The 9,810-nt window shown below is 49.6% G+C and overlaps 1 protein-coding gene across 1 annotated transcript; it reads left to right on the forward strand.

Annotated features, from left to right (window-relative positions):
* The first annotated feature begins 5,944 nt into the window (after positions 1–5,944).
* On the forward strand, positions 5,945–9,086 carry STBD1 (starch binding domain 1). The gene is made up of 2 exons (XM_084627124.1): positions 5,945–6,306; positions 7,723–9,086. The coding sequence occupies exons 1-2, from the start codon at positions 6,039–6,041 to the stop codon at positions 8,583–8,585; spliced, it is 1,131 nt and encodes a 376-aa protein (XP_084483250.1). The 5' UTR covers positions 5,945–6,038; the 3' UTR covers positions 8,586–9,086.
* The last annotated feature ends 724 nt before the right edge of the window (positions 9,087–9,810 follow it).

The raw sequence follows: 9,810 nt of genomic DNA on the forward strand, positions 1-9,810 counted from the left end.
TGGCTGGGACTCTGTGCTGTGTTTTCCAGGAGGTGCAGCACAGAGGCTGCAGCCAAGGGGAGAAGGGGCAAAGGTGTCTCTAAGATGGATTTTCTGTGTGCCCCGCAGTGTAAATTAGAGCAACCAAGAGCTGCTCTGTTTTAAGCTTCCACCCCAAGGGTGCCTACATGCAGCTCCACAGCAACTTGTAGCATGTAGACTGTGGGGACTCCCTCCCCACCCTGGGGTCAGGTTTTCAAGGAAGCCCGCGTAGGCGACTGCCTGTGGGAGCGCTGTGCAGTAAGAACTCTGCTGGCTGGCTGCAGGGCTTTTACAGAGCAGTGTGCGGAGGCTGTAGCAGGAGTCAGACTCCCACCAGTGAAATCAGTGGAGTTTCACTGGCTTAAAATGTAATGCAGGGGTGAACCAGTCCCTTGGCTTCAGGCCCAGCACTAGCACGGGTCAGAGGTTGCAGGAATAAATATGTTGAAGATAGCTCAGTGGTTTGAGCATTGGCCTGCTAAACCCAGGGTTGTGAGTTCAATCCTTGAGGGGGCCATTTAAGGATCTGGGGCAAAAATTGGGGATTGGTCCTGCTTTGAGCAGGGGGTTGGACTAGATGATCTCCTGAGGTCCCTTCCAACCCTGATATTCTATGATTCTAAGAGTGCTTCCCAGAACACAGAGACCTAATCCTGGAGCAGTTCCTGAAGTCATCCCCAGCTGTGAAGGAGACTTTATCTGCAGGATCTCACTCAGGGGCAGGCTGTGATTTCAGGAGAGAGCAGGAGACTCAACCTTACAGTAATGAATAGGTGGTTGTGTCATTTAAAGTCTTGTTTAAAAGAAAAACGAATGGCGATGGAGTACATTCTCATGCAGACACAGGGCACTTACGAATCTGAAGCACTTATTAGTAACGGTACCTGCAAGCTAAAGAGCTGCTTTAAACCAAAGGTTTCTGTTAAAGTATCAACAAACTATTCTCCCTCAATAACACCAGTGTTGCTTCCACCATTTCAGCTGCACTGATGTTAGCAAGGGGGAGAAATTATTGAGAACTGTCCCTAGTGTAGACCAAGTCTACAAGAGAAACCTGAAAGAATCAGCTTTCCCATTGGAGTCAGGGAGTTTGAAAGATGTTATATGATAAGCTCAATTATTTAAACACAAATAAACAAGCAAAACCAACAATGCGTAGTGTGTAGTTTAACAACTGCTTTAATAAGCTATATATATTTATGTTAGCATTGACCTTATAATAACTCGGACACACGATTTCTAATGTTTTGTTCATTTCTAATGTTTTTTTCCCCCCAGTCTTACTTTTCACCAGCAAAATGTCTAGATGGCTGCTTTCTGTGCAGAGCTATTCAGAAAAGTGATTCTGTAAACCCAGCATTATGGGTTTAAGAATCATAGAATATCAGGGTTGGAAGGGACCCCAGAAGGTCATCTAGTCCAACCCCCTGCTCGAAGCAGGGTTTCCATGTTTATTGCTTCTCAGTGACACCAGAGCAGATTTGCTCAGTGTACAAAGAGAGTATTTTTTTCCTTCCAGTTGCTCGCCCACCAAACTAAGCCTGAGTCAGCCTAGTTCTTTTCAACTTATCCTCAATAGCAGCCTTGCCACTTCGACAACTGCACATAAAGTATACCAGTAATATAGCTCCATTTGACCCATTCGTTTTTCCTTTTTCCTTCATATTCTTTTTCCCCACAAGGTATTAAATATACATTATTCAGCAGTGAAAGGCCCCTGACTATGCGATGTTTCCATAACTATCAGGGATAGACGATGGCAGAACAATGCTCTCTTTTAATTCACTTACTTTATTTTAACAAAAGGACTTGCACCCTCCAGATTCGGTTCCAGAAAAACTACAAGGATAATGGAAATATTAAAAGAAGTCTAAAAGGGAAGTGGCAACCAACTACAGGAAGGGATTAATTGCACATACTTTATATACGGGGCCATGGCAAGTTAACAGAGCTCCTCATATTGCAATTTGGAGGAACATGTTTTAAATAGCAAGGCAAAGCTGCATATACACATCTCGCCTCTGAGCACACACAGTGATAACAAAGACAATGTACAAAAGGAAAATCTTGGAGAGGATGTCCAGTTGGCCCCAGGCTCCACTGCTCTTCTCATCCAGGGCCTAATTCAGCATGTGTTTAACTTTAAGCATGTGCTTAAGTTCACCCCATTCAGCAAAGCACTTACGTACATGCTTAAAATTAGGCATGTGCATACGTGCTTTGCTGGACTAGATTCTCAGTGAAGTTGTCCAAGGTAGTAAGCACAAATCATATGTATAGAAGGGAAACTTGTTTTAGATTATGAACTCACTGTATTTATGCAACCATCCAGGGAACTTCAGCCATTGTGAAGACTGTATACTTGTGCGTCTATAAATTTAAATGACATTTTATGTCCTCTTAAGCTGACACAGCGTTGCTCTCAATGACGCTAAAAGATTAAGAATGCCACATACTGGAAATAGATTCTCTCCAACATCCAATTAGCCATTCTCTTTTCTAACAAGATAGCTGATAATAAGATCTCATTAATGGATTTTAGAATTCAAATCACAGCAATTAGGTAAGGATAAAAAGAATGGATTCCCAAGACTGAATGGAGATATCTTTCCAAATTCTTTGTCTGGTGCTAATCCAAGGGTGGGTGAACTTTTTGGCCTGAGGGCCACATCTGGGTACAGAAATTGTATGGCGGGCCATGAATGCTCATGACATTGGGGTTGAGGTGTGGGAAGGGGTGAGGGCTCTGGCTGGGGGTGCGGGCTCCGGGGTGGGAATAGAAATGAAGAGTTTAGGGTGGGGGAGTGGGCTCCGGGCTGGGGCGGGAGGGTGGGGTGAGGGGGGTAAGGGCTCTGGCTGGGGGTGCATGCTCTGGGGTGGGGCTGAGGATGAGGAGTTTGGGGTGCAGGAAGGTGCTCCCAGATGGGACTGAGGGATTCGGAGGGCGGGAGGGGGATCTGGGCTGGGGCAGGGGGTTGAGGTGTGGGGGGGTGCCTCGGGGTGCAGGCTTTGGGTGGCGCTTACCTCAAGCAGCTCCTGGAAGCAGCGGCATGGCCGCGGTTCCCAGCCAATGGGAGCTACTGGTGTGGTGCTTGGGGCGGGGGCAGTGTGCAAAGAGGACCCCCTGGCTGCCCCTATGCATAGGAGCCGGAGGAGGGACATGTTGCTGCTTCTGGGAGCTGCGCGGTGTGGCCCCCGACTGTGTTCCCCAGCTGAAGTGCCGGAGCGGGGCAAGCCCCGGACCCCACTCCCTAGCGGGAGCTCGAGAGCCAAATTAAAATGGCTGGCAGGCCAGATGCGGCCCATGGGCCATAGTTTGCCCACCCCTGCGCTAATCAATAGGCTAAGCCATATAGTGTTATTACCAGTTTTTAATGACTGCCGAACTAGGATCAAGGATCTACAATATAAAGCCACAACTCTTAGACTGAGTTACCCGAGTTGCTAGTTTAATCTTTACCAGTATAATCCTTTAATCCAGCATTAAAATCTATCCTCGCCACTTTAAGAGGCCCTAAACTGGGTAATAAAATTAAATTAAATCAAAATAATTGTCAAATCTAACCTATGCTAATGGGATCTGAAATCCCTACCAAGCCAAAAAAAGCCTCCAAAGCAGAACTCAAAAGAAGGAAGGGCAGTACAATGTTAAGAAATCCAATTGTAAGCATTAGCATACAATGCGGAAGTTCCAAAAGGAGTAATACATTTATCTGACTTCTAAAAGAAGAAACAAGAAAACAAAACTAGCCAGTATTCAACAGTACTAGCAAGTAGAAAAACAAACTCATCTGCCTTAACTCTGCCCTGCTAAGAAGTATCTATATAAATCATACTGCTCCAGGAGTTACCGCAAATAACCTTCATGAAATATGGTGCTGACCATCAATCGTGAGAGTGTATGATCCTTCACTGCAGAAACAATTCAAGTCCTCAGCATATAGTTCTGACATGGCATAGCTTTCCATGTTAGAATTATCCCCTGTATTAAAAACCACCTTGTAACCTGCCACTGGTGACGTCTCTAGCTACTGCCTTATTGCGCGGAACGGAACATTTGGTACCAGCCTTCACCTGACCGTGACAAGAAAATAAACGGTGAGAAGAAAAAACAGGAAAGGAAAAAATGATAGGAAGAGGAAAAGGAAGGGAGCGAGAAAGTCTTAAACTGAGCTAGACTTTCGCATTTCTATTTTAAACCTTTTTTGTTTACATTCCAAGGGCCCACTTCAGCCCTGGTGTAAGTAGGTGGAGGCTGCACTTACTGACTCCAGGGCCGAAGGCACAAACCCTATAGCACTATTCAGATAACTGAAGTGTGGGGGATTTAGAGAAGCAAGGGAGCAGCATTGTATTTGGGAAATTCCTAGAGACAATTCTGAGTGCCACATAAAGATCCTGAAGCTGCAAACTGAAGGCTGACGGAGTGCCACAACACATATTCAGGAATATGAGAATGCAGGACTCAGAACTAAGTACAGAGGAGCTGATGTAAAATGCGTTCCCAAGCTGGATAGTTATTGTGTGTTTAGAACCAGGGAAAAGGTAATAGAATGTGGTAGGGCTGAAAATAGAGGTGGGGTCCATTCCCTGGCTTTCCATACTAATACATCTTGGAGTGGGGCAGGAGAAAGCAACATCAACAGACAGTGTAGAGATGGGCTCATGTTGCAAAGGCTGGATCTACATCTGGATCCAAATTTCCTCCGAGACTGAGGAAAGTAGCATCTGGTGCTCCAGTTCAAATTCCTCCTGCAGAGGAATGCCCAAACAGGGAAATGCTAAACTGGATCTGAGCTTCCCAAAGATCTGAGGGTTTCTGATTCAGGGTGCAACCTGGACCCACCTCTAGTTTAACAATATAAAACACTTCCCTCATTTCTCATTTTTCTACATCCCTGCTCTAACCCTTCTGGATGATAAAACAATCCCTGATACTGGAATCAGAGTTGGGGCCCAAGCTGCAAAATTCTGGATCCAAATCCAGCTCTGATCTTTCCCAAAGTTCAAGAGGGGAGGTGATTTGAGATGCTGGGGTTCTGGTTCACCCAGTGCAGAGGCAGTAGCTAGTCATCAAACATGGATCCAGAGTGGACTCGGGCAGTGCGGCCAAACCAGCAGCCAGAAGGAGACGATCAGTCTTGGGAGCTTCACCAGTGCTAACAGGACGTTAACTGGTCATGCTTGAGGGTAGCCTGCAGCAGAAGCTGCTTTGTGCTGAGTGACTGAGTCTGTGGTGAAAATCAGGATGTCTCCATTTCACCACACAGACCTGGCTGTGGAACATCGGTTCACCCCACTCCATCACTGTTTAACAGGAAAGCTCCATCATCATTCCCCCAAGTCCTTACCCCCTCTAGTTCTAGACACATCAGCCCTGACTGGACAAATCTTAGGCTCCTAGATTCACATGTGGGCATCTAATCAAGCAGTCTGATTGTCAAACTGTGGAGACCCAGCAGCTCCTACGGAAGACAGCCACTTCCAAGAGCTTGGCCTTGACCTCTTTCCCCCCAGGGGCTGTCCCCCTCCAGCTGGCCTGGCCTGGGAAGGGGGTCACCCTCTGAGCCGCCCTCACAGCGGCCCCCAGCCCTGGGATCCGACCTCCCCGGCAGGACTCCGGAGTGTTTTAGGGGCAGCCTTTCGGTGGGGAGCCAGCGGCTGCAAAGGGAATAATGTGCTTGGCCCAAACTTGGCTCAAGAAGAAGTCAAAACTCAAAGCAAGGGCCCGATCCCGCCCATCCCAGCCCAGGGGCTTTCCTGGGACCAGCTGAACATGTATAAAAGCCAGCCACGCTGGCTGGGGCTCAGGGGAGGGCAGGAGCTGCCCGGCCATCGAGCTCCGGCCGGCCGGGGGTGCTCTGCCCCCGCTGGCGGGCGGCTCCGAGCGATCGGGGAGGGGCGGCTCCGCCCCGCTGCCCGGGCGGGGCAGGCGAGCCCCAGGCGGGATCCGAGCGAGCCCCGGGAGCAGATATAAGGCGGCTCGAGGGGCAGCTGGGCTTCCGCATCCCCCAGCCATGGCGCAAGGCGACTCCCCGCTGCCCCTGCAGCCTTCCCCGCGGCTGGAGGCGGCCTCCCCGGCGCAGCCGGCGGGCGAGCCGCTGGTGGGGCTGTGGCCGGCGCTGCTGGTGGGGCTGGTGGCCGCGCTCCTCGCCTGGCTCTGGTACGGCCGGGGCGGGGAGGAGCCGCCCGCGGCCCCCGAGCGGCGGGGCAGCAGCAGCGCGGCCGCCTGCCCGGAGCCGCCCGCGGGCGCCGAGCGCTGCGGAGCTGCGCCACAAGCAACAGGTACCGGCCCGGGGCCAGGCGGGGCTCCCCCTCCCCGGGGGGCGCTGCAGCACGCGGGGTGGAGGCCGGGGCCGCGGGCGCCGCCCCATGGGCTGGGCAGGCAAAGCGGCGGTGCTGGCTCCCCGGGCCAGGGTCCCTGTCCCCCGTGCCCGGCGCTGCGGGCACCTTCCCCGGCGGCGGCGGCTGCTGCAGTGCGGCGCGGGGAGCCGTGGTGCAGAGCGCGGCCCCGCCCTGCCGGGAGCTCCGGGGATCTTGGGGGGGGAGGGGGGGTGACACCGCTTCCCCCTGCCCTTCCCCGCTCTGGTCCGGGGGAGTACCGGGGGCGGCAGAGCCCCGCCGGCTGCCCCGGCGCCCGGCCGGAGAGCTCCGAGAGACCGCGGGGGGTGAGGTCCTGTCTCGCTGCCAGCGTTGGACTGCTGGCCCCCTGGCGGCGCGCAGCCTCCCGCGGAAAGGCCGGGCCGCCGCGAACTTTGCCGTCTCCCCCCACCCCGCAGAGCTGGTGCGGGAGGCAGGCACGTGGGCTGGGAATTGTTTTCGTCTCCTGGTTACAAATGCGCCCCCCCCTTCCCAAAGCAGCAGTAGAGCTGCTGTAACCCAGAGGATCACTGGGCCCCCTAGTGTTGGGGTGAATAAAATAGTAGCTTGCCTCAGCCAAATAGAGCCGCTCCACCTTGGAGGTGGGAAACGTAGCTAACCCACTTAACTGTGGGCCTGAAAATCCTCTAGAAGGCTTGTAGCTTGCACCTCAGAGCAGCTAAGCAGCCCCAAAACCCATCTGAAGCTACGGGAAACCGGAGGTGCCTGGCATTAATAGCTAGAGACTATTTCAGGGACAATCTATGTGGCTAGAAAACTAAAAGCATAGCGGGGTGGGAAGAGGACAAACTATGCTACTTCTAACTCCCGCATGTGGAAGGAGAATGTTCTAGGGTTTTGTAAAGTGAATATAAATATCCAGCACTTCTGGAGCTGCATGTCAAACAAGAGTTGAGTTGTCTAACTGGTTGTGAATACATGATCCTTGAAAGTCAAAAAAAGGAGGGGGGACTCCCACAGGTATAGTGGATGCTTTGAATGTTCTGAAGTTAGGACTGTGTAGTAAATATACAGATTTGTAGAGATAGGGTTTATGAGGTCTTGGCATAGAGTACTGATCAGTAATCAAGCCTTAAAGAGCAAGGACAAACTTTGAGCATGTCTTGTAAGAATCTTTGCCTAATGTAACTGTAGTACAGGGGTATATAATTTGCTTCCATTATTTAAAAAAACAAAAAACTTGCCTAGTAAATTGTAACTGCAATGTCTAGAAAGTAACTTTAGTCTGGTGAGTTATGAACACTTCCAGTTGTCTAATGCTGAAACCAAGAGGCTGTCAGTTTCTGGTTAACTAAGTATTTTAATATTGTGTTTAATTAGAGCCTCTCCTGGAAAACCGTGAGTGTACCCTGTTGGAAACCACTGCCAGTGTCCTGTCCAGCCCTCCAGAGCCTGGCAACTACCTAGCAACAGAGAGTCTGGCAACTACCCCAAGAGAAGATGTCCCAGCTCTAAGTGATGATGGTGTTCCTGGAGAATCTCCTGAAATGGAGTCACTGGTCGAAGAACCTGCCACCCCGCTAATGAATTACCATGAATACTTAAGCAATGAAACCCTTGGTTCCTCTACAGCAGAATCAGAACTATTAAAGGGACAGGAGAGCGAGGCACAGTGTGGGGACACTTTGGCAGAAGCATCTCCTTCTAGTGATGTGCATGAGAACAAAACTGAAGAACAGTCAGGTCAGACGCTTGAGTATCAGGACTTGGTTGATCATGAGGAATGGGAAGTTGTTCCTGAACACTCAGCCTGGGGAGATGCTAGTAAAAACAGTAGTGCAGATGACTCCGACGCCAATTTGGGCCAAGGCAACAAGGAATTGGAACAGGTAGACTTCCTTGAGGCTGATTCAAAAGCAAAGAGGGTTGCAGCTGTGCCCCCAATGCCTCAGAATATCCATGTGAACTTCCGTGTGCACTACATCACTCACACTGATGCTCAGCTGATTGCTGTCACTGGTGACCATGAGTGTCTTGGTCAGTGGCACAACTATGTACCACTCAAGTGTGACAAGGATGGTTTCTGGTCTGATGCTGTTCTCTTACCAGCAGATTCCAAAATAGAGTGGAAGTTCATATTGGTGGAGAATGGAAAGGTCACACGCTGGGAAGAATGTAACAACAGAATCTTAATGACGGAACATGAAGATAGAATGGCCCATCAGTGGTGGGGATATCATTGAATAGGATCTCAGTGGAAGCTACTGACGCAGCAAAGAAAATGGTTAGACTAAGCATGGGGGCCTCTAATTTTATTCCGGTTTCCGGCAGAACCTTCTCTGGATAGTAGACCTTAATGTATATCATATACCAATCCCTGCTAGAACTGTCTGATCCACCAATTTCTCCTCTGCTAGAGTTAGCTATGGCTCTAGGAAGGGATCCTCCATGTGAGGAGACTCATCAGTTAAAGTCAAACCAAAATCTGCCTAATGATATCAAGACAGATAGGAAAGCAAGAGCAGCACTTGAGACAGCCCCTTGTGGGAAGTTAAAACTTGATGCTAAATTTGACTTTGTATGAGTGGGGCAGTGGATGAATTTTTTGTACGACTGGCTTAAGGTTTAATAGTGGACTGAATGCAAGAGGAGGTGTAGCTAACTACACAGCACTTGTGGCTTGCTATACAATGTTTTTAATTTATTGTACTGTACAATTAAGCAATAAACATAATATATTTTCAGATTGATAGTTCTTCATGTTTGACCCTTAGACATAACCTAAATTGTCTTAAAAGGTTAATTCAGAGTAACTGGACCTGCTTCCTTTGAGGTGCCAGGTGTTCCCTGACAGTTGCTCTGCACCTTTATGGAGGAAAGAGGGCCTGATCCCCAAAGTCTCCCCCTTCTTCCTCAGTCCCACTCTGCTACCTGAAAAGGGAATAGTTGGCCAGCCTGAAAGCTCAGATTAGCAGGGTGGCCTCCAGAAGGCTGAAGTTCAGGAGTGACCACCTGACATGTTTAATATGTGACTTTCCTCTCACTGGGAACAGGTTGGGGTTTCCAAATGAACTTTGTAATTGTTATCTTGGGTAGTGGGAGGGGAAAATCAATCTGCAGTGTTTGCACTTGAAACAAGAGAGGGAGTACTCTGCTGCTCTAGAAGCTAACCAGTGCAGGGATTTCACTCCTAAACACCAGTGTCATTTAGTTATACTTGGGTTAAAAAGATTTTCTTATCTTGTAAATGAGCTTTCTGCATGGAAGGGACCGTCTGGGCTTCTCATGAGAAGCCCAGCTCCCGCTAATGTTTTGGCACTTCAACTCCTCTGCTGCAGTTGGCATGTGTTCTCCAGTCAACTGATTCACTAGCGTAAAAAGTGATTCTAGGTTGGTTGTTAATCCAGTTAGAACAAAGCCAGGGTGGGCTTCCAGTTTGGGAGATGGGAGCTGCTACCTTGCCAATTG

Source organism: Lepidochelys olivacea (assembly GCF_965140295.1).
Source record: "Lepidochelys olivacea isolate rLepOli2 genome assembly, chromosome: 4".
NCBI lineage: Eukaryota > Metazoa > Chordata > Testudines > Cheloniidae > Lepidochelys > Lepidochelys olivacea.

Excerpts from the sequence above, each read along its gene's own strand:
- STBD1 (XM_084627124.1), top strand. The coding sequence starts at position 6,039 with ATGGCGCAAGGCGACTCCCCGCTGCCCCTGCAGCCTTCCCCGCGGCTG. Across the intron at positions 6,307-7,722 it reads AGCTGCGCCACAAGCAACAG|AGCCTCTCCTGGAAAACCGT; the intron begins GTACCGGCCCGG and ends GTGTTTAATTAG.